A 24,860-nucleotide genomic window follows, 5' to 3' on the forward strand; every position below is an offset into this window, starting at 1 on the left:
CTATATAGATAGAATTGTGGGGTCACCATCACTAGAGGGGTCACCAGCAGGAAGAAGGAGGTCCTGATTCCCCTATATAGACACAATTGTGGGGTCACCATCACTAGAGTGGTCACCTGCAGGTGGAAGGAAGTCAACATTAACAACTATATAACTATGTGCTGCCCAAGACTGTTCCTGATGTTGGGGTTATTGTATATTTTTGTTTTTACCAGTTATCTCTTTGCAGGAGGAATCAGAGTTATGGGGAAATCCTGCGGGGTTTGGTCCTTGGACATGAAGCTTTACGGGGCTTCCAGCTGCCTCTGAGACTCACGTATTTGTTTTGGGCCGGAGACCTGAACTATAAGTTAGATATGCCTGTGCAGGTATGAGCTAATAACTTTTACATTGTGGAGACTCCTTTAGGTATTTATAGGGAATTTTAATGATACACCAGCCCTACCCTTAGTGTTGCTTATATTATGCAGAGCTCAAGTCCAAATTCCTAATAGCAAAATCACTGCCTTAAATGAGTCACAACGGCTCAGAATTGATATGATTGAGAAACAGCTGGGAAAAATTAAGGTGGACAAAGCACCAGGACCTGTTGGATTACATCCACGTGTCCTCAAAGAGCTGAGCTCACTTATTTCAAAGCTAATATTTCTAACTTTTAGAGACTCTTTAGTCACTGGCAAGGTACCGATAGATTGGCGTAAGGCCAATGTGGTTCCTACCTTCAAAAAGGGAGCAAAGTCATTACCAGGTAACTACAGACCCGTCAGTTTAACGTCCATAGTTGGAAAGGTCTTAGAGAGTTTGATAATGAACCACATAGAGGAGTTTCTGCTAGAAAATAAAATTATAAGTGATAGTCAGCATGGCTTCAAGAAAGACAGAAGTTGTCAAACAAATTTACTAAACTAATACAAGGAATGGAGGAGCTCAGCTATGAGGAGAGATTAGCTGAACTGAATCTATTCTCCCTTGGGAAGAGACGTATAAGGGGGGATATGATCACCCTGTATAAATATACATCCTGCAGACCTGATAGGCATTTTACTGGCCAATGGGAAGAGTTTACTCAGCAGGTTGACAACACTGCTGTTAACAGTGAGGCAGTGTTGTCAGCGTGCAAAAGAAAATTCTGTTTCTATCAGGATCTCCAGCTATGAAACATAACAACACACAGACACAACAAAAGAGCATTTGTTTAGGAAAACTCCATTAAATGCCAAACTCACTGGGAAGTAGATTTAAGGTTTACCCTTGAAATAGTCTGATTGTCAGGTTCTTCTCTCTGATAATCTTTTTTTGTGTTTTCACATGATTTAATCACACTGATAACTTTTTCTCTCCCAAAACAAAGGATGTTCTGCAGCGTGTGTACAGCAGTCAGCACCAACTTCTGCTTCCTGTAGATCAGCTGAACCAGGAGCGCGAGAAGAAGAAAATCTTCATAGGCTTTAGTAAGGAAACTTATGATCTTTGATGGCTTTTCACACACATCCAATGTGCATAGCTTGGAGATATCATTCTCTTCTGTCTGATGTACACTGGGGTGGTCACATACATGAAGCACTAATTCTTGTATTAATATTTTAAAATATTTACAGTTCTAAAAATCTTTGATAGCTATTACAAATTTAAGTTGGTATCAATGTGTACTTTCAATGTTGGTGTTTTGTTTACAGAAGAGGAACCAATCACCTTTCCCCCTACATGTCGCTACGAAAGGGGTTCTCGTACATATGACCTACAAAAGACCAAGACAAGTGGAGTGAGATCTATTATACTTTGTAAATGCTGTACATGTTTGTCTTGTGATTCACTATACAGGCAAAAGCATATGGACTTCTCAGCATTACACCTACCTGTATGTCAAATAATATGGACCCAGTGATGGGACACATTTGTCCCCAGTGAAGGGTCCCGGTAATGCTCCATCATACAAAGACATTGTAGACAATTTTGCTCTTCCAACCTTGAAGTTTGGTGAAGACCCTTTTCTGTTCCCCCATGACTGTATCCTGGGGTACAAAGCCAGCTCCATAAAGACATGGGGTCACCAGTTTGGTGTGGAGGAACTCTGGTGTCCTGCACAGAGCCCTGACATCAACCCCACTGAACACCTATGGGATGAATTGGAATGGTGAGCCAGGTCTTCTCACCTGACCATCACACCTTCCTATATGGCCATATGTATGGAGGACACCTCCCCAAATGATGGAGACCAGTTGTCCCCAGTGAGGAATCATGTTAATACTCCATCATACAAAGACATTGTAGACATTTCTGGGCCCAATGGTTAAAAGTCCAAGGAGCCTGTTCATGGTTGGTTTCAAATTTTTCCAGTTAATGTCAAACATGGGACTTTGTAGACAAATGGGTTCTTCCAGCCTTGTGGTCACAGTTGGCTTAAGACCCTTTTCTGTTCCCCTCATAGCTGTGCCCCGGGGTACAAAGCCCCCTTCATAAAGACATTGGGTCACCAGTTTGGTGTGGAGGAACCCGCGTGTCCTGCACAGAGCTCTGACCCCAACCCTACTGAACACCTTTGGGATGATTTGGAATGGTGAACCAGGTCTTCTCATCCAACATCAGCACCTGACCTCACCTATGGGGGGCAAATCTCCACCATCTGTTCCTGACCTCACAAATGGGGCAAATCCTCAAAGACACATTGGACCTGATTTAATAAAGCTCTCCAAGGTTGGAGAGGATACACTTTCTTCAGTGAAGCTTGGTGATCCAGCAAACCTGGAGTGGATTTCTTCAAAGTCATGTGCTATTTGCTAGCAAATGTTTTGAGTCTTGGACCAGATCCATTCCAGGTTTGCTGGATCACCCAGCTTCACTGATGAAAGTGTATTCTCTCCAGCCTTGGGGAGCTTTCATAAATCAGGGCCATTCTTGTGTAAGTGTAGAGGATGATATAAACAAAAGGGGTCAACTTCATATTAAAGTCTTTGATTCTGTAATTGGATATCCAACAAGCTCATACTGATGCAACTGTTAGGTGTCCACAGACTGTTAACTACAGAGTATATGTTTTTTTTTCTTACCATTGAGCTTTGTTTTCATCAAGTTTAACTTATATGTAATGCTGTCTTCCCTTCTCCTTAAGGGGCATATTTACTATTTTGTATTTTTTCTTAGACTCGAATAGCTGCACCATCATGGAGTGATCGTATCCTATGGACATCTTACCCAGATACTGAAATTAAATGCACCTCATATGGTGAGATCTAACATGGCTGTCCTACACATATGCTGCAATTGAGTTTTCAATTGCTTGGTTTGTATATACCCAATCTTATGCAAAACAGTAAAAAATAAACACCTAAATATGAGCTAGTTTGTGTTTTTGAATTTGTATTTTTTCACCCTTTTGATGAAATGCATAGCAGATAGTGAAATAAAGGTGTTCAGTGTTTTTAGACATATAGTAGAATACAAATGGCTCTCACAAAGGATACAGCTCCATTTAGTAATAAAAAATTTGCAGCTCTTGTATTAAGACAATATTTGTTTATCCTAAAGTTCAGTTCTCTGTGTTACTGTTAGAGATCTATAAGATCTGTTAGAAAACGTTGTCATCATCAGAAGAATTTAGGGTAAATCCCATTGAGAATGGAGCACAATGGAGCCATTGATGGTATTAAATACTCCAATCTATCTAAAACTAAGGAGACCTAATCTGATATTCTCTGCTTGAGAATTGATTACTGCCATTGAAAACATATGGAGGATTCTCCAGCAGAGAATGTTTGTTTTCAGATTCCCTGCTTTAGAATAAAAACTTTAATTTGAGGATCACAGTTTACAGTTTATTTCCTTCTCTTCACAGGATGTGCTGAAGATATTTTGAGCAGTGATCATGCTCCGGTTTTTGGCACTTTTGAGATCGGTCTGAATTTTTTGTCCTATAGAGGTAAGACTCTGACAGTTAATCTCATTACAAAGAATTGTTCTGCCCTAGCTCAGTATTGTCATTATGTGCTCTGTTTCTTCCTCAGATTCCAGTTACACACTCAGATTTCTGCACATTGAGTCCATCGTGAAAACGCAGAGCCGATCAAGAGCGTGTATAGAGTTCAGATCTTTGTGCTTGAAAGGTAAAATACTTTATGTTGCCTCAATGCCCTGTCCTGCACTTTGCTGCAAAAAAAAGGACACTGGTCCCGGTCTCTCTTTAGATGTATAACCTTTCACCTTCTGTGCCACAAACAGAGATCTCCAATCAGTAGGCGGGCGTGAGCTTTACTGATTTTAAGAGCTTTGCCTCTGACTTCGTGTGTATGTTGAACCTAAACAAAGAGTCTAAAGCCTTCATGCAAGGTGCAGCATGCTGGCAGGGGACAGGCTTCAGTACTCATACATTGAATATGGATGTACTACTACTTGATTACTTCTTGTCTTTTTCCTGTATCCGTTTAGATTGTCCACCAAGTAATGTGAACAGCGCACACAGTACAGAGGGATCTGCTTTTCTCAAGCTTGGCTGGTCTGAACAAGACTTACCAGAGGTGAGAAATTAAAACTGCATGCAATACATTTTATGGCCAGAGAAATGTGAACCCCTCATCCTAACACCAATATGAGCTTGGACCAATAAGCCCAATATGGATATCCTTTTTCAAAACCATGGCCATTGGTAATGGCCCCCCTCCACTCTTCTAGGAAGGATTTAAACAAGATTTTGGAGTGTCTGTGGGGATTTGCCCTCAATTGGTAAGGTCAGGTATTGATGGTGGGAATTTGGCCCCTGTTGGTGAGGTCAGGTACTCATGGTGGGGATTTGGCCCCTATTGGTGAGGTCAGGTACTGATGGTGAGGTTTTGGCCTCTATTGGTGAGGTCAGGTACTGATGGTGGGGATTTTTCCCCATTGGTCATCTCAAGTACTGATGTAGGGGATTTCCCCCATTGGTGAGGTCAGGTACTGCTGGTGGGGATTTGCCCCATATTGGTGAGGTCAGGTATTATTGGTGGGGATTTGCCCCCTATTAGTGAGGTCAGGTACTGATGGATGACAAGAAGACCTGGCTCACCATTCCAATTCATTCCAATTCATGTTCAGTAGGGTTCAGGTCAGGGCTCTGTGCAGGAAACTCGAGTTCCTCCACACCAAACTGGTGACCCCATGTCTTTATGGAGCTGGCTTTGTACCCCGGGGTACAGTCATGGGGGAACAGAAAAGGGTCTTCACGAAACTGTGACCACAAGGCTGGAAGAGCACAATTGTCTGCAATGTCTTTGTATGATGGAAGATTACCAGGACCCTTCAATGGAGTTACCTGGCCTCCATAATTTGATGAGGAGTGTGTATTAGCCCATACAATGTGATTGATGGTCAGGTGTTCACATACTTTGGCCTTATAGGTAATCACCTAAAGACAAATGTTGTATTTAACACAAACTCTATATTCTCCACAGATAACATTGGTCGGAGGAGACACATTTACTGGACATTTGCTTCTTTGTATCCGACCAACAGATGGTGGGGAATCCTTTGGTATGGCATTATTTATTTGGTTTACATCTTTCATTAAAGGCGGATTTCAGGATGAAAATTGTTTTAAGCAGACATCATTATATTGTTTTTTTCTTATTATTTTACTTGTTTCTAGGTGAATGTTGTGTGTCAGTGCTCTCAGCCAGAAGTAATACTGATCATCAGTTTCAAATGTTTCTTTCACAACGTGGAGAGGAAACGGGGTCCTTGAGAGGCAAAATGAGAGTGACCCAATATCCAAGATTTACCACAGAGAAGAGCCCAAGTATGAGCAACAGAGAACATGAGAAAGGCAAGAATTGTGCTAGGATACATTACATTACATAGCCACACTCTATGATCAAATGTATGAGGACCATCACATGAGCTTGCTGGGCATGTCATTCCAAAGCCATTGCCATTATTTTGGAGTTGCACCTTATACCACATTCCACTTTTCAGGGAAGACGTTTTATAAGATTTTGGAGGGTGTCTGTGGTAATTTTACCATTTAGTGAGGTCATGTTGGATGAGAAGACCTGGCTCACCATTCCAATTCATCCCAAAGGTGTTCAGTAGGATGAGGTCAGGGCTCTGTGCAGGACACTCGAGTTCCTCCCCACCAAAGACCCCATGTCTTTATGGAGCTGGTTTTGTACCCCGGGGCACAGTCATGGGAGAACCGAAAAGGATTTTCACCAAAATGTGACCACAAGGCTGGAAAAGCACAATTGTCTACAATGACTTTGTATGATGCAGTATTCACTGGGGACACCCGCATGATTGGAGGGGGGAGGCACATACTTTTAGCCATAAAGTGTATGGCAACATGGCAGCAAAAGCCTTAAATAAAATATGTATGAATTCAGAATTTCATCTGTTTCTTTTTTTTTGTAGCCCCAGTTATGGAAAATACCACCCAGAAAACGTGTCCCGCTGTTTCTCCTTGTGAATCTCCAGCATCACGCTCCTCTAAACGTTCAGGCAGGTATGCACCTCTCCCTATGATTCTGTGAGATAAAGTTAAAATGGTATATTGAGATTCTAAAAAGAAATATCTAATTTTGCAGGTGGCACAAGGCTGTTCCTCATTTTACAGTAAACATATTGCTATATCACATCTTGTGTGGTTTAGAAATTAGAAACTTCAGTTGAAATTCTCTTGGGTTGAGGGGTAATTCTCTTAGGGATACAAATCCAGGATTATTCCTGTGCATTATATCCTCATGGAATTTACTATGTATCACCAATCTGCACAAATCTGCATGCACAAGCTATAGCACACACAGAATGTACTTATAAAGCTGGTTTGCCATGGAATAGTGTGCAATGACATACAAAAATACAATGGCTAAGCCATGACTGGGTCTTATCACTGTTAGCATATTTGGCGTTACTAAGGACACTTTTTCTCATACACAAAGAATAAAAAATACCATTTTACCTAACATGGTTATAGATGACAGGTCACAGAAGTAGAAGTCTCCAGGCAAACCCTCATCAGGTCTGTGCACGCTGCTGAATTGCTATGGTCAGAATAATGATGATGGTACAACCTTTTATGATCCATCTGAGCCCCCTAAGCAGTTTACTTAAAAGCTAGTTTTATGCTGCTCAAAGCAACAACTCCTCAGCTTCTCTGTGTGTTCCAAATTTAGAGGGGCGACCCATAAGCATAATAAAAATTAGTCAGCTGAGCAGAAGCTGGTAATTTTATTTCTTAATGGTCAGCATTCTTTGTTTCTGTGTGAATTTTTATTCTAGTTGTAGTGCACAAGAATCTTATAAATATGAAAATCAAATCCTAATTTAGCATTACAGGTGCTGAAGAGACCAGAATCACAGAGCCCATCTGGGATGACCGTTTTCCTCAGCAGCAATTATTGAAAAGTTAAAAGGAGCAAGGGAATTGTTTTTAGCATTTCCCAACCTATAGAGTCGTGGCATATACCCTACCTAACGATAATAAATAAATAAATAAATTAAAGGAAGGAGGTTGTAAAAATCCTAATTTGACAAACTCTTTATTGAACTGTTAACAGAGAGGTGTTATATTGTGCATGTGGGGATATTTGTGCACACACAAAGATTTGTAAGAACTCCCGGCCCATGATGTCCCATACATACCGGATTTTATATATGTTTACTTGGATCATGTATCACTGCGTACTAAGGCTACGTACACATGTTAAATGATTCTCATCCGATTATCATTTCAGGGCTAGTATCAGACTAGAATCTAATGCGTGTACAGCGGCCATCCAATGTCATTCATGGATCTATCGTGGCAGGACATGACCGCAATGCAAGTGAAGGGGAGAGAGCACAGTGGGGGGCTGCTCACTTGTTCTCTCCCCCCCCCCCCCTCCATAGTTCATGCATCGTTCAAACTTTTGTCGTTAAAAAAGATTGTGAAAGATCCTTTCCAATGACAAAAGTTTTATGTGTGTATGCAGCCTAAGTCACATTTGTATTTGTATTCTTCAGCTTCAATACAATATGTGTTGCACTTTTTGGAAGCCGAATTCACATAGACATCATTATTTGGATGTTTAATAAGCATGGCAAGCTGGCAACACATGTGTACCGTGTCTTCCTACTTTGCTTCATTTTCTTTAGCAAATCAGCCCTGCTTGTCTAAAGACAGACAATACGCTTTAAATTGCAGCTATACACACAGCTGACCTCAGGGTTAAAGATTAGAGAGGTTTAAAGATTAAACCTCAGCTAAATGTTTTCAGTGAACAGATAGTTCCAGGAAAAAATGTCACTCTACTAAGGACAAAATGTTCATCTAGCCAGGAATTCCCTTGTAACATGAAGACCTCAAAAGATAAATGGAAATGTGACAAATTGCTATAACAAAGTGAATTTCTAAGTTTAAAATGTTAAAAACATTTATATGTATATTATATTTTATAACCAAGACTCAAAGTTCTAAACCCCCAAAATAGCGGGTTGGTCAGGGGATTGTGAGGAGCACCGGGGGGTCCTTGGATAGAATGTATGAACAGGACTTTATATATATATATATATATATATATATATATATATGAAAAGGGGGGGAATTATACACTGAGTATTATTATTATTAATATTATTATTATTATTATAATAATAATAAAAAACAGTATTTATATAGCGCCAACATATTACCTTCATGTACAATAAATAGGGGTTGCAAATGACAGACAGATACAGATAGTGACACAGGAGGAAGAGAGGATCCTGCCAGAAGAGCTTACAATCTAATAGGACAGGGGAAGTATCGCACAATAGGAGGGGGGATTAAGGCGAACTGATATCTGATGTACTAAAGTAGCTCACCCCCCCCCACTCACACACTCCTACACTGACCTCATATTAAAGAGTTTAAAGTGTTAAATCACATAAGCATGTTACACCATATAGGAGATTTTAGTCATTGGGTGTACATCTGCTAAACAGAAATCCCAGCAGCATGATAAACCTTTCTGAGCTCTTCCAAATTGTATCATTTTCCCTAATTTCTAAAAAATCTAGTACAACAGGGACTCTTGTATGTACATTCATGAAAATATAATTGTTCTATATTCCCATAGAAAATGATTTGGGGATTTGCAGGATTCATAAAGATGGGTACAATATTGCAGATACCGGTACTGTGTAGATTTAGGAAAAGTAAAACTGGACCAGAACTAAAATGAGTATTTAAATAAATTCTGTTGCTGAAATAGGGATAGTGATTTCTTCTGCAATAGGGATTATTGTACTTGCAGGCTATTTAGAAGTTACTATAGTCTGTGTCAGGCAGGAAGTGTAGGGATGGTGTGTAGAGCTCCATTGTAAATTATCCTCATGATCATTATCAACATATTATTTTATAATATAGATTACAGCAAACATTGAGCAGAACTTCTACTGGTGGTCTGCTTATCATACATTATTGTTATTATTATTATTATTAGTAATAATAATAATAATAATAATAATAATAAACAGTATTTATATGATACAATAAAACAATATATAAACATTATTATATTCCTAATTATATACACATAAGTAAAACAAAATTTTCTGCTTATGGTTAGTTAAAACTCTCAAGTTTTGAAAGTTTGTTTAGAGAGAATGTTACAAAGTAAAAGTAAAAAACATGTATGGAAACCTCATTGCTGGGGATCCAACTTGGTAGCCATATTGAAGTTTTTTTTTTAAGTGTAACTAAAGGATAAAAAAAGGAAAATCACATTTACCTTTAGTCACACAATTCCCTCAATGGCACTGGACCTTTCCTCAATCTGGTCCCGCGTTGTCTTGGTATTCTTCTTTGTCCTGGGGCAAATGCTGGGTGCCACCATCTTCGGTCTTCTTGCTACATCACCCAATCTGGCACTGCGCAGGTGTGAGATTGGGTGACGTAGCCTGCCGTAAAGGGGGGAAAAAAGAAAAGCCGACCTCATTGTGCATGTGTGAAATCTGAATCTCGTTCCCTTTAGTGAAGGAAAAGGTTCTTTCTTTGCCTATCTGATCTTAGGAGCAGCCAGAGCCTCCCGGGATGCGTGACATTTGTATGCCAAAAGGCTCTGCAATCCCATTCAGTCCTGAACACCACACTGAATGGGGAGGTGCTGCACCTTTTTTTTAAAAAAACAAGTAGGATGTTGCAAAAAAGCGGTTTTTACTTCATTTAAAAGGGTTGTCTACCTTTTTATGTAAAGTAAAAATTTTGAGTTTGGGTCCACTTCAAGCTATAATTGTGGACCCATGCAGGCCCATGCAGAAGCCCCCGGGCGTCGGACATATAAAGTTATTTACTTTAGAAGTTGCACAAACTGCACATTAGACAATACAGAGACACAAATTCCCTTTATCTTAGAAGAACTTATTAATTATCCGTCCTTCAGAGCCCCCAAAGGCACACCAAGAACACCAAACTATCCTCATGGTCATCAACAAGACATTCCAAGGACCTGGTGGACAACAATTTGTTCTCTTACCATACCTAGTACAATTATTTGTAGCAAGAAAGCCTGTCTTTTATATATATATATATATATTTATATATATATATATATTTATATAATTTTTTTTATCATATATAGAACCAACATATTACACAGTGCTGTAAAATAAAAAAGGGGTTGCAAATGATAGACAGATACAGACAGTGACACAGGAGGAGAGGACCCTGCCCCGAGGAGCTTGCAATCTAAGAAGTTATATAGAATAGTACTTTTCCTGCATCGCTTTTTGCTGTCAGTGAGGTTGTTATTTCTTTATTTTATCATTTGTCACTACCGGGACAAAATAATAATATTAAGGAATACCAAAAAGCTGTAACTGAAAGGATTTTCATCGTTCTCCTATTTTTATTCTTTTTTTCTAATACCGGTAAGCAAAATCTTCCTTGGGCATTTTGCTGCAATATGGCTGCTATAAAGATTGGATCCATTTGTCAGAATTTTTTTTATCCTATTGATGTAAAAAACTTTCGGATTCCAGACATGCTGAACCAAGACTTTGGGGGCCAGTTTGGCCCTAGAACTGAACTGAGATCAATTCTAGCGGCCAGCCTGATATACAGTCAGCAGCTCTTTACTGCCATCTTGTGGAGGAATTGTATGTTTTTGTTTCTGTTCCCCTTGTGTTGGGTTACAATAAATTGTTAAATAATAAAACCCAAAACCATCATTGTTATCTCACTGAATAATGGGCAGCTTGTATTTGTATGTTTACAAAATAGTTAAACAACCTAAATGGCTATATACAAGGGGGTGCTGAGAAGTTCCTGGCTTTGCCAGAAAGAAGAGAGCCAGAGTTATGAAATAACACATTTATTCATCATATTCCCCCTGAGACTGATGCACTTGGTACAGCGTAGTTGCAGCTTTTCTAGTCCGTTCAAATAAATGTCCTTTGGTTGGGCCGCAAACCAGCTCTCGGCAGCATCTTTGACGTCAGAAATGTCCTCAAAACGTTGCCCCTTCAGGTGTTTCTTCAAATTCAGGAACAGATATTAGTCCGAAGGGGGCAGGTCAGGTGAGTAGGGGGAATGGTGGACCAATTGGAAGCCCAGGATGTTCAATTTGGCAGCCACAACGTTAGACGTATGAGCAGGTGCATTGTCCTGCAAATAAAGGATCCCTTAGGTCAACTGTGGCACTGTGGCGCCATTCCTTTGACTGTTCCTTGGTTTCAGGATCATAGATGTGGAGCCAGGTTTCATCCTCAGTCACTAACCTAGCCAAAAAGTTCTGTGCAGCTTCAAAATGGGCCAAAACGGCTTTGGATGCTTCAACTCGTTCCTTCTTCTGATCACTGTTCAAACATTTCGGCACCCACTTCGCTGAAAGCTTGCCATGTCTAGGATAGTGGTGATAACAAACCCAACACTCTCCTGTGAGATGACAAGTATCTGGGCGATCTTTATAGCGGATATTCACCGGTCCTCAATAATCAGCTCATGGACATCGCAGGCTGCCGGGTCAGTTGAGGTTGGGGGGCGCACACTGCGGGGCTCATCTTGAACGGTGAAATGCCCGGTCATAAAACGAGATATCCAGGTAATGACAGTGCTGTAGGAAGGACACTTCTCCCCCAGTGTTTGTGACATCTCAGTGTGAATGTCCTTTGCTGACTTTCCCTGGAGAAACACAAATTTCATGACGGCCTGTAACTCCAACAACGTGAAACTTGCTTGTGCCTCTGCCACTCTGCTACAGCTTCTCACTAAAAGAAAAAACAGTTTTAAAAATCACAAAGACCTGATATTTGCACAGTTACATACTAAGATATTAGGCTGTTATATGCCCCCACACTCATTATTCTATTTCATCTGGAAGGGGGCAAAGCCAGGAATTCTCAGCACCCCCTTGTGTGTGTTATAATTAACAGCTGTCTTGCCTTAGGGTGACAACACTCACCAGTATGCTGTACCTATGACGGAGCAGAGTTGTCACCCTAAAATGGGCAATATAGAACTCCCAGCAATTGAGGGTAGGCAATATAGGATCACCCAGCTTTACTGATAAATTGTTCAATTCACTGCTCATTGTTTAATCTTCCTGTGATCACTTTTTTTTAAATCATTTTTGTTGTCTTTATTCTTCCAGAAGACGACCTGCGAGTATATGCTGTGGGGGTTACAGTAATGCTGAGTATTTCCTGTTTGAGGGTTTGTCTTCCCCCTCCACCCCATTATCACCGAGGCCACGTTCTGCATTGGTGAGCGGTGAGCAGGAACATGGAGAGGCAACGTTCAGGACTGAATCTGAGAGGAAGCCGGCATCACCTCAGTGTATGAGGAACATCACCAGGTGAGTACAGGAAGGAAGGGAACATGGTGGGATGTGCAACCTGCCTCACCTCCCAAAAAAATTTCTGGTTACTAAAAAAAAAAAAAGCAGCTGACATACTTACCTCCTCTCAGGGGCTGTCCTGCACTAAAAGTCAGCTTTCCTCCGCTCTTTACTGCTTTGGTTGAAAGATGCTGAGCATTTGCATTCTTTATGGACCCATGGACACTCTTCTTTTGGGTGCATCATCATGGCGGCCTGGGCTCATAGTAGCACTGTGCAGAGAATCTGTGAGGGCAGCCCCTAGAAAAATAAAGGAACCCTAACTATTGATTGACTGGGGCATAGGCATGTGTATACAGGAAGTATGGGAATGGTGGTCAATGGGGGAGAGAGGTGCCCAGTCTAAAGCCAAGCTTGTGTTTGTAAAGTGGAGTTTGGAACCCAAAGAACTCCAGTAATGCAAATGTGAAATGCAACATTCACCCACAACATGCAGCATGTGACAGAGAAAATCTTAGGGGTCCATAATCTGACATTCCCCGGGGGAGAATTAACTATTACCACTGAAACAAAGATCAAAATATTCTTTAATGTTTGTAATAAAAGAATAAAAAGGAGCTTATTACGAATAAATAAAACATAAAAAAATGTAAAGAATAATACCAAATAGCCTTTCCTGTAGAGTAAAAATGTCCTTTCTGTATATAAAATAATAATAATTTACATGAATAAAACCATGCCCTTATAAGGAAATATTACAGAAAACTCATATTATCCGTGAATTCATATTATATTATTTATAAATACGAATTTTATATTAATCTGTGCTTTCAAAGTTACATTATGTCAATGTGTTTGAAATCTTTTTTAAACCTTAACTTGGATCAAATTAAAATCCCAAAGCTCTCCACCTAGGGGGCCCTCCCATTCACACAGTTTGAACAAATCAGCTATCTTTGCACACTTTTAAGGTTTAAATATAATAAACATTGGATTACACAGATCCCCCACCTGTCTATTCCTGATGGGAGAAGGGAAGGGGTGGGGTGGGGTGTCCCCAAAATGCACTGGAACACAATAAAGCCAATTCTGACCAATCAGCAATCATCAATTTCTTTCCAGGAATAAAAATCTCAATATAATCAGACACAGAAATGTCAGATACACTTATACTGATAAAGTTACTTGTTGTCATTACTAAACTTTAAATGCAATAATCTGATTGGCTAATAAATTTTTACTTCTTTATTGTTTTACAGACCTGTGACCACACCCATGTGACCACACCCACGTGACCACACCCATCAACCCTCAGAAAACAATGCCCTCTGGATTGATTGTATTCCCAGAAGATGGCCACTGGAGGGCAGCACTAACACACATATAAATTCAGTAAGCAGAAATGTTCTGGACCAGCTTACATTTTTAATGCACTTTTTGATTACAATATTTCTATGTTTGGAAATCTAAACTGCCTGCAGGCATAAAGCTAAATAAAATGATGAAATACTAACATGGGGGCTGATTTGTTTGTCTAAGAATTTGTATTTATGTTTATCCACTCTCTTCCTATCAACATGCTGCCTTGCACTGCAGCAAACCCGATTGGCTTCTTAATCTGCTTCAAACTTTCCTAGTGCAGATTTTTCTCCAGTTCCTGGTGAAACAGCGTGTGAAAGAGCCGTGATCACTCATCCTTGAATCATGGTGAGCTTTGTGTATTTCCTACAAATTTGTGCAGTCATCCAGTGTGACACTAGTCTGTGCAGAAACTTCCATTAATACAGACTGCTCACTGCTGCTCTTCCTCTATGTGCAGGATGATTGGTCTTGTCTCCACCCCCTCTGCACTACAGACCATTCACTGCTGCTTTCCCTTCCTATGCAGAGTGACTGGTCTGGTCTCCGCCCCCTTCCTGTATTACAGACCGGTCACTGCTGCTGCCTCCCCTTGTGCAGGGTGACTGGTCTTGTCTCCACCCTCTCTTGTACAGGCTGCAGTGGGTGTGGTCTGCTGGGCCCCTCCCACAACTCTGCTTCCTGCCGAGGCAATGCACTGCACAGAATTACAAGATGGTATCTGGGTTTGTAATTTAGCATTCACTATTCAATGTTGGAGCCCAATGCTCCCCGTATTTATTGCTTTTGTGTATATAGCCTGAGCGCCTTCTCCTATTGGCTGCCTGCTGGTCTGTTAAATATCCCATTAAAAGTGTTTTCTGTTCACTAAGTGCAAAAGAATCCCTGCTGATCCTGCCAGAAATCGTCAAATGATAATGTCCTCCGCTGCACATCTTAGTACTTTAGAACTCTTCTTCATTTCTGATAAGGACAGGGGTGTTCTGTATTCCTGTCCTAGGTGACAACATTGCTTTATAAATAAGTAAATTGATTGAGTGTTGTCACACTACCACAGGAAGTGTGTTACTGGCAGGATCAAGGGAAATCAGACTGGAAACTAAAAACGAAAGTGGACTGGTGAGCTGCAATATATGGCATCGTCTTCAAAAGATTTGTAACAATTATCCTTTATGATGCAGAATTTTTATTATTTTGTATTACAATCTGACCGGTTTGGTTACTTACAAGTTGTCCTGTGCATTTGGGGGGCTGATATCACCCTGAAAATTTTTTTGGGGCATGTCCCTGACCAATAAGATATAAGAAAACAGTCATATAAACCCCGCCCACTAAGCCTTACTTTTGTCATTGAAGATGTTTTCTACAATGTTGCAAAATCTCTTTGTGATCACTTCCAAGGATTGTGCGGGAATTCTACATGACCTGGGCGTGATCACATGACCACTATGGCAAACGCCGCGTTCTCAATCCGGTGACCGATTTCTCACTCTGTATAACGCCAGACTTATGCTAGGAATAATCTATGCAATGTCTTGTATTGTACATTCTATAGAAATATTCAAACACAGGAAAATCCTAGGAACTAAAACCGATCGATTGGGGGATCAATCAATCCATCGACCGCAATTTTTATTGATTGAGTGCCGGTGGTGGGCGATTAATGGTCACAGCTTTGTAAGTCATGGTGGAGTACAAGGCTGGTGGTAGTGGCACTTCCATCATTTTCTCTGATTTTTGCTGAAATTTTGTCTAATTTTGAGTCCCTGATTGATTATAGAATGTATTGATCTCATGCTGAGCAAAGATCTAACAGTATATGGCTAGTCTTAGTTTTCATGTCCATGCCTTCATTCTGTCCCCTCCCCCTGTTCACTTGAATAGTTCCCCCCCTTGTTGACATCACTCTAAGACTCTCACAAAGAATGTCCCGGGACAGGGAGACAAATACTGAGCTGGGACAGAAACAGACAAGACGGGGATGCCAAATCCTGAGCCAAGACAGGGGGACACAGGAAGACAAATCCTGAGCCAGGATAGGGGGACACAGGAAGACAAATCCTGAGCCAGGATAGGGGGACACAGGAAGACAAATCCTCCTGAGCCAGGATAGGGGGACACAGGAAGACAAATCCTGAGCCAGGATAGGGGGACACAGGAAGACAAATCCTGAGCCAGGATAGGGGGACACAGAAAGACAAATCCTGACCCGGGACAGGGGGGTGCAAGAAGACAAATCCTGAGCCAGGATAGGAGGACACAGGAAGACAAATCCTGAGCCAGGACAGGGGGACACAGGAAGACAAATCCTGACCTGGGACAGGGGGGGCGCAAGAAGACGAATCCTGAGCCAGGATAGGGGGACATTGGAAGAGACAGGGATACTAGATACTGATCTGGGACAGGGAGACAAGAAGAGACAGCAATGCCCAATTCTGTGCTGGGTAACATCTGGAGTTGATGTGTGATAATTCACTGACTGCAAAATCCTTGATAAAAAAACTGAGCAGCGGGCAGATTTCAGCCAAGGTATCGGAATTCTGGTAAAGGTAAGTCAATGAATGCAGCTCAATGTCTATATGAGTGTAAGGAGTGATTTGGGCAATACAGATTTGGCTAAAAAATTGCAGAATTCAGAAAATCTTTCATATTTTTTCTTTTCTTAAAAAATAAACATAATGAGAAGACATTTTTTTGACATAAGAACAGATCGAGCATTGATAAATGTTTTATAACCATCAGAAGCCACATGAAGACCATTACACCCATAAAAACCATCCAGAATTATTTAAACTATGGGGTTTTTTCAAATCTCAAATTTTTACTGAAATTTTGGGACAATGAAAACTCTCAGATTCCCTCATCACTATTATTATTAACAGTATTAATAAACAGTATTTATATAGCGCCAACACATTACACAGTGCTGTACATTAAATAGGGGATGCAAATGACAAATAATGACACTGGAGAAAAAGAGGATCCTGCCCAAAAGAGCTTGCAATCTAGCTTACTACTACAGCAGTGATCCAGGTCTGACCCACATTTCAGATCCAGCTGTGCCGCAATGGCCAAGTGGGTGCAGGGTTTATGTTTCTTGTATAGTAATGAGATTCTACCTATCACACCCATACACAATACACAGGAAATATATTATTGTGATGTGAGAGAAGTGTGTGGTTGGGCGATTCTGATTTTGATCCCCATAAAACCCAATGTAACCATATAATAGGAATGTTATTACCACCAGCAGCAGGCTGTAAATCCCACAGCGTAAAAAAATTGTGGCCTTGGGGAGCCCCTGCTAAAACCAATTCTTTAGGGGTCAATGGAAAAAATGCCCCTTCATTGGTGGTCAGTGGGAAGAATGCTTACATTAGGTCCAGTGGAGAGAATGTCTACTTTTATTGACCATTAATTTCAGCAAAAATCAGTAAATGGAATCAGGACCTCCTTCCTCCTGCTGGTGACCCCTCTAGTGATGGTGACCCCACAATTCTATCTATATAGGGGAATCAGGACCTCCTTCCTCCTGCTGGTGACCCCTCTAGTGATGGTGACCCCACAATTCTATCTATATAGGGGAATCAGGACCTCCTGCTCATTTTACATTTGTTAAATGTTTTTTTGAAATGTTGTTATAAGCCTCTCTAGTTAAATCTCTTTTCGGGGTCACTGGACTATGACTTGGGTCTGTATATTGTATAGCTGGGTGACACTGTTATGTATATGACTTCTCTGTACATATTTCATACATTTTTCTGAGATGAGGACTATAAACATTAATAAACAAACAGATATTCAGCAATGGGAAAGAGATCCTGGGCAGTTCCAGATGTTCCCAGCCTGTTTCTGTGCGGGATAACAGCTGCTTCCATCCGGGCAACACTTCATCAAGAACATTGTGTGAGCGGTGTGCTTAAAGCTGAACTCTGCTCGAATATACAACAAATGCAGCCATGAGATTCTGAAATGAAAATAAATCTATGTCTGGAGGCAGCTAATGCCAATACATACTGCAGAGCTCAGACAGGTAGAGGCAGAGCAGCACTGGGGCAATCATGCTGATTGGAGGAGGAGCAATGAGATGACTTCATCAGTCGTTGTCGCTCTTTTTCTGTCCAATAACTGACTTAGAAGTGGGGAGGTGACCTTTCTGTATTGGTTAACTCAAGCAGCATCGTCAAATCTGTCTTACCCTTTATCCTACAGTATACCCCCTCTATATTAGGTAGATGAGAAAAGAGAGAACAATCTCTTTACACGCTTCCTGTCCCAAGTTGACAAGTATAACAACTGAATGTCGTGACCTGAGGACAGGAATTGTATTACGTCTCCATGTAAAAAAGAAAACTAATGCAGCTATTGCATGTAAGGACTGGTAAGCTGCAATATATGGGGTATATGTGCACTGTAACAATGTTTTATTATGGGAAGGGAGCACTGAATACTTTGTACACACAAACACTTAATAATTATGTTTCTCTTTCTTTTATAGAATTCCTATGACCCCCAAGTCTGTAGAGAGAAAATAGTTTGTTGATGTGCTCAGCATAATGGCGGATCCCTATACCACACTTCCCTTGCTGCACACCTCATTTCACAATGTGAGTGCTGCTGAGGTGAACACTTGCGTCTTCGATGAGAAGTTCAAGTTCTTTTTGCTGCCGGTGTCCTACAGCGTGGTCTTCATTCTGGGGCTTCCGCTTAACCTGACAGCCATGTGGATTTTCTTAACCAAAATGCGTCCGTGGAGCCCCACGACAGTCTACATGTTTAACCTGGCCCTCTCGGACACCTTGTACCTGCTATCACTGCCCACCCTGATTTACTACTATGCCGATCGCAACAACTGGCCGTTCGGAGAGATTCTGTGCAAGACAATGCGCTTCCTGTTTTACACCAATCTTTACTGCAGCATTCTGTTCCTCACCTGCATCAGTTTTCACAGGTACATGGGAGTGTGTCACCCCCTCCTCTCCTTGCAAAGAATGAAGGCAAAGTACGCCCATATACTCTGCATGGGCGTGTGGATCTCAGTCAGCATCTGCCTTATCCCTAATCTTATATTTGTGACCATCAGCCCCAATGGCAATGGCACCATATGCCACGACACTACGAGGCCTGGAGACTTTTTACAGTATGTTGAATACAGCACGGCCATCATGTGTTTCTTGTTCGGCATCCCGTGCTTGGTGATTGCAGGCTGCTACGGGCTCATGGCCAGGGAGCTACTGAAGCCGATGTTCAGTGGTAACCACCAAACCCTACCGGCTTACAAGAGACGGTCCATCAAGACCATCATCGCAGTCCTCACTGTGTTCATTATCTGCTTTTTACCCTTCCACATTACACGCACCATATACTATTATGCCCGAGTCTTAAATGCCAACTGTAACTTACTAAATGCTGTAAACCTAAGCTATAAAATAACGCGCCCATTGGCCAGTGCAAACAGCTGCTTCGACCCCATTTTATACTTCCTGGCCAGTGATAATTATCAGAAGAAACTGGTCAGTGCACTGACATGCGTCTCAAATGTGTGTAGAAGGCATCTGCCTGCCATCCATCAAGTTCCAACAAAAAGAGAAGGCCTGGCTGTGATCCCCATTCCAGACCCACAAAATACCAGGAGCTCGGGAAACCTGGATGATAACCAAGAAGCTGACCATCCAGAGATGGAAGTAGCCGCTAACAGTAACCTCAAACACACAACGGTGGAACACGAGAATGCAAAACATAAAGGAAAATGGCGAATGAAAGGAAAAAATATGGATGGTAACTTTGGGGTGGGTGTAGAAAAGGTCAATGGAGGAGAGCACAAAAATGGAGGAACAAATGTCATCCCATGTAATGATGTTGGTATAAAAATGATAAGGATACAAAGTGACAAAATATCAGAAAGGAAAAGAAACAAAGCAAGCGGGGAAAAGACAAGATACTGGAGCTTGAGGGGAATAACGGGAACTGAGGGATCTAAAAATGAAGGTGGAGGAGAGGGGACCTCATCCTGGAATCTACTGGACACAATAAGTCAGGGAGGACTGAGCTTGTATAGTGAGGAGGACAAATTCAAGAAAAGGAAGATAAATTTCCTTCCAAACATCTAGCTGACCGGATTACCAACAAAGTTTACCCCCCCTACCCAAATGGCATCATCATAAAAATACAGTGTAGACAATTTTGAGCTCCTCCAGCCTCCACAGTTTGGTGAAGACCCTTTTCTGTTCCCCCATGACTGTGCCCCGGGGTACAAAGCCCCCTCCATAAAGACATGGGGCCACCAGTTTGGTGTGGAAGAACTGGAGTGTCTTGCACAAAGTCCTGACCTCAACCTACTGAACACCTTTGGGATGAATTGGAATGGTGAGCCAGGTCTATTCATCCTACCTCCCACCTTTTTTACAGCCAGATGTATGGAGCACACCTCCCCAAATGATGGGGTTCAGGTGTCCCCAGTGAAGGGTCCCGCTAATTCCCCATCATACAAAGACATTGCAGACATTTGCATTCTTCCAGCCATGTGGTCCCAGTTTGGTGAAGACCCTTTTCTGTTCCCCCATGACTGTGCCCTGGGGTACAAAGCCAGCTCCATAAAGACATGGGGTCACCAGTTTGGTGTGGAGGAACTCGAGTGTCCTGCATAGAGCCCTGACCTCATCCCTACTGAACACCTTTGGGATGAACTGTAATGGTGAGCCAGGTCTTCTCATCCAAACTTAGTACCTGACCTCATAAATGGGGGGAAAATCCCCACAGATACCCTCCAAAATCTTGTGAAAAGACTTACCAGAAAAGTGGAGAGTGTTATAGGGGGCAATTCCATATTAATGATCATAAGGGGCAATTCCAGATAATCAGCCATGGTGTGGGTGGGGGACTCCATAATAATGGCCATGGTTCTGGCATAGAATATCCAACATTCTCATATTGATTTGATGGTCAGGAGGAAGTAAAACACGTCCACAGAGAGACCCTTGAATGTGTTGTGTATGACAATTCCTTAGCTTTGCACACAAAGACCTTTGACAACTGACACAGCTTCCTCGTTGTCTTATTCTTACCAAATGACTGCTAAGTTTCAGTTGTATGTCAGTTGTGTCACAACATACCGCCAACCAAAGTTTGTGTTTGGAAATAAATCTATTTTTCTATTTGTTTATTTACTTCTTTTCTATAGCTGAGTACAATTTGGGGTTCTATGTTCTGGAAAATCTTCAAGCTCAAAAGGTGGGTGAGTACAAATCCCAATACCTGATGTATTGACATAATAAGATTTCTCAATTTATATGTGTATGGAAACAATACATTTCCTATAGTAAGAATGTTGTTTTTGCACACATGCTAATTATTAGAGTCGACCCCCTCATCAGACATTTGTTTCATGTTAAGCACAGCATGCTTAGTATTGAGTCGGTATAATGCCTTGGTGGAACTATTCCAGGTATTTATTACCTCCCCCAGACATCACATAACTCCCCTAACAATGCATTCATCTGCTTTTTTTCTCTAGAACAGGGGTGTCAAACTCTAATACACAGAGGGCAAAAATTAAAAACTTAGACAAAGTCGCGGGCCAACCTTGAAATTTATTGAAATGTTTTCTTCTCATTAGATAAATCCTTTTCATAGGGAACAGAGAGGTTTTGCTTCACATTCAATCTGGAACAAGCTTATAATAGAGGAAGAGGCATAATTGTTTTATTTAATTTTATTCAAAGAAAAAATCTCATGCCTCTTTTTCTATTCTGAGTTAAATTTCAATAGTAACCTTGTTGCACAGGTCTAACAATATTAATCACAATATTCTTCTATGAAAATCCAACCATTCCAGTCCATGGATTGGAGTAGGAAGGAAAAGCTGAGGGGGAGTGCTGGAAATGCCAGACGCGGCCATTGCGGGGCTAAATCTTATGAGTGGCCCGCCGCTGGAACTCCCTCTTTATTGAAAAAACGCTGTTACTACAATTGATACTAAAATTCCCGGCATTATTTGCGTCTATAAAACAGTCCCAATGCGGGGCCACGCATAGGCAGAGAGCCCGCTGGTCTATAGACGCGAGTGATGCCGAGAATTGTAGTAGCGGCGATATTTCAATGCAGCGGCGGGCCAACTGCAGTTCATATTTAGGATTCCTTTGGGGGCCAGATTTGGCCCCCGGGCCAGAATTTGACACTCCTGCTCTAGAAGGACAGCCCCATCTTTGTTTTTCCATCCTCCAGAGTTTCTATCTACTTTTTTAGCATGTAAGGTAATCAATCGCACATTCCAATGAAACAAAGCAACGTAAAGGAAGAATGTGGAGGTTATTTATACTTATAATTCTAAATATATAATTGTACTTTTATTCGCCTTTGGTAAGTTAACTCAATCAGATAAAATCGTCTCCAGTGATTCTGCCATAAAGGACCTTTTTAGCACTTAGGGTGACAACGCTTTTAGTGTCCTGTATTGTGATCCTGTGTTGTTACACTTTACCAAAGTACAATTAGGAGACCGTTATCTTCATGCATGGGGGTTTAAAAACGATGCTTCACCCCCTTTTAAGGATCACCTGCACTCATCGGCCCATTCCCCAATACTTTGCTTATCCTCTTCCAATGTCCAAAAAAAAAAAACTGATTGGAAAAAATAAAAATTTTACAGCAACTGTAAATTTATAGAACACAGGAAAATGTATAAGTTTATATGAAATTTAATACAACATTTAAAGAAAAAACATCCCCTAAAATAGGTGGTTTTTACAAATTTTGTCCCCATTATTTTATTTCCAAACTTCACCCAATAAAATTAAGTTTTACAGTCAGTAGTTCCGCAGTCATTCCAGATTTTTTCCCTTTTCTTTTGTCATCTCCTGCTTTTATCACTGAGCTGTTAATATTTCCATGGTGATGGGCCGGAAATCTGTAGCCGGGACCACACTACTCATAAAACAGTCCCTGGAATGTCCCTTGTTCCTTAAATAATGGATTAGCTGTCATTGTGTGAGGACCGTGCAGAATGGAGGAGAGACGGGCAGGCTTTGTGTTGCATTCCTCTGGATTTTTGCAAGGAGTAAATATTCCTTTGAGGAGACACAGCTGGATCTTTTTGACAGTAATCGAGGAATTGTCAGCGAGGCCAAAGAATCATTTTCCTGGAATGGGGTCCAAATCTCTTGTAACATGTTAGTGTGGTCACCACAAGCTGACCTAATGACGGGTCAGATTCTCGCTGTGTCAGGTATTTTCAGGACTTTTGGTGCAGTGTTTGTAATAAGTAGAGATAAGAGAACTTCTAAGAAGTCCTATCAGTTGTGGATAAGATTAACTTTCCTAACATTTTGAAATTGTAAGCCAGTTAGAATCCAAACCAAGCTCTGCAAAAAGGGCGTTACAAAGCAGCAATGGTGGAATATTGTACAAAATGTTTGGGGAAAATGGCAGCTTCATGAGATAATGGGGCCAAAAACACCCAAGCCACTGTATTTTGACATCCTACCAGGGATATTATTATTACACAGTATTTATATAGCGCCAACATATTACACAGCGCTGTACAAAATCCATAGTCATGTCACTAGCTGTCCCTCAAAGAAGATCAGAATCTAATGTCCCTACCATAGCCATATATTATTATTACAGTCTAAGGTCAATTTTTGAGGGAAGCCAATTGCATGAATTTGGAATGTGGGAGGAAACCGGAGTACTCGGAGGAAACACACACAAACACGGCGAGAACCTGCAAACTCCATGCAGATAGTGTCCTGGTTGAGGTTTGAACTTGGATCTAGAGTGCTAACCACTGAGCCACCATGCTTCCTAGGGGTAATAAGATAGAAGAATGGAACCAGGTGGGACTGGCAGTCAACCTAGGGAAGGGGGGGGAAGTGGGATTGGTAGTCAACCTAGGGAATGGGGTGGCCTGGTGGGACTGGCAGTCAACCTAGGAAAGGAGGAACCTGGTGGGACAGACAGTCAACCTATGGAAGAGGGGGTGGAGGGATTGGTAGTCAGCCCAGGGAAGGGGGGTCTGGGGGGACTGGCAGTCAACTTAAGGAAAGAGGAACCTGGTGAGACCGGCATTCAACCTAGGGAAGGAGCAACCTGGTGGGACTGGCAGTCAACCTATGGAAGGGGAGGGGGGGTGGAGGGATTGGGGGGGGCTTTTGGAACTGGCAGTCAACCTAGGGAAAAAGGGGGGGGATTGGTAGTCAACCTAGGGAAGAGGGGACCTGGTGGTACTGGTGGTTGAGTAAAGGAATGCTTGGACTTGGGGGAGTAGCAATCAAGCTTCTGAAGAGTGAGACATTGAAATTCACAAATTAAGGTCTAAATATATCTACCAAAGGATTTCTATTTCTGTCTATCCATTACTAAAAAATGTAAACAGATCCTGCAAACCTGTCTTAAATTGTACAAGACCAAATTTATGTTTGTCGCTTGGACAGTGAAAGAGAAGAAGCAATTAATGAGTTCAACTGTGCTCCTTGTGCTGCTTCTGTTCCCCTAAAATTAGCTCTGCTGAGAAAAGACTGCAGAATTAAATACTTAACATTTAAATATAATGATGGATTAATAACAGAGCTGGTTTAATCTGTGTTTTGTATATTTGCTTGACATTTATTTAGAAAAAAAGGGCAGATTCGATCTATTTTTGCTGTCATTCTTTCTATAGATTTGTCTCTATGTATAGTGAATGGAGAGGGTAGCTGTAGTGAGCGCATTATTTTATATCATACAACAGCGGTGACACTTTACTTT

The 24,860-nt window shown here is 41.3% G+C and overlaps 2 protein-coding genes across 3 annotated transcripts in view; both read left to right on the plus strand.

Annotated features, from left to right (window-relative positions):
• Positions 1–14,271, plus strand: part of LOC140342944 (phosphatidylinositol 3,4,5-trisphosphate 5-phosphatase 2-like) — a 34,358-nt gene extending 20,087 nt beyond the window's left edge. For both annotated transcript variants that reach the window (XM_072429319.1, XM_072429321.1), the window contains 12 exons: positions 230–368; positions 1,352–1,451; positions 1,677–1,762; positions 3,142–3,223; positions 3,833–3,916; positions 4,002–4,100; positions 4,423–4,511; positions 5,421–5,499; positions 5,615–5,791; positions 6,376–6,466; positions 12,573–12,776; positions 14,018–14,271. In XM_072429319.1, coding sequence (XP_072285420.1) covers positions 230–368; positions 1,352–1,451; positions 1,677–1,762; positions 3,142–3,223; positions 3,833–3,916; positions 4,002–4,100; positions 4,423–4,511; positions 5,421–5,499; positions 5,615–5,791; positions 6,376–6,466; positions 12,573–12,776; positions 14,018–14,039 — 1,252 coding nt within the window. In that variant the 3' untranslated portion in view covers positions 14,040–14,271. The remainder of the gene's footprint in view (positions 1–229; positions 369–1,351; positions 1,452–1,676; positions 1,763–3,141; positions 3,224–3,832; positions 3,917–4,001; positions 4,101–4,422; positions 4,512–5,420; positions 5,500–5,614; positions 5,792–6,375; positions 6,467–12,572; positions 12,777–14,017) is intronic.
• A 4,362-nt stretch (positions 14,272–18,633) lies between these two features.
• On the plus strand, positions 18,634–21,263 carry P2RY4 (pyrimidinergic receptor P2Y4). Its single transcript, XM_072431037.1, has one exon. The coding sequence runs from the start codon at positions 18,674–18,676 to the stop codon at positions 20,225–20,227; it is 1,554 nt and encodes a 517-aa protein (XP_072287138.1). The 5' UTR covers positions 18,634–18,673; the 3' UTR covers positions 20,228–21,263.
• The last annotated feature ends 3,597 nt before the right edge of the window (positions 21,264–24,860 follow it).

Source organism: Pyxicephalus adspersus, chromosome Z (assembly GCF_032062135.1).
Source record: "Pyxicephalus adspersus chromosome Z, UCB_Pads_2.0, whole genome shotgun sequence".
Classification (NCBI taxonomy): Eukaryota; Metazoa; Chordata; class Amphibia; order Anura; family Pyxicephalidae; genus Pyxicephalus; species Pyxicephalus adspersus.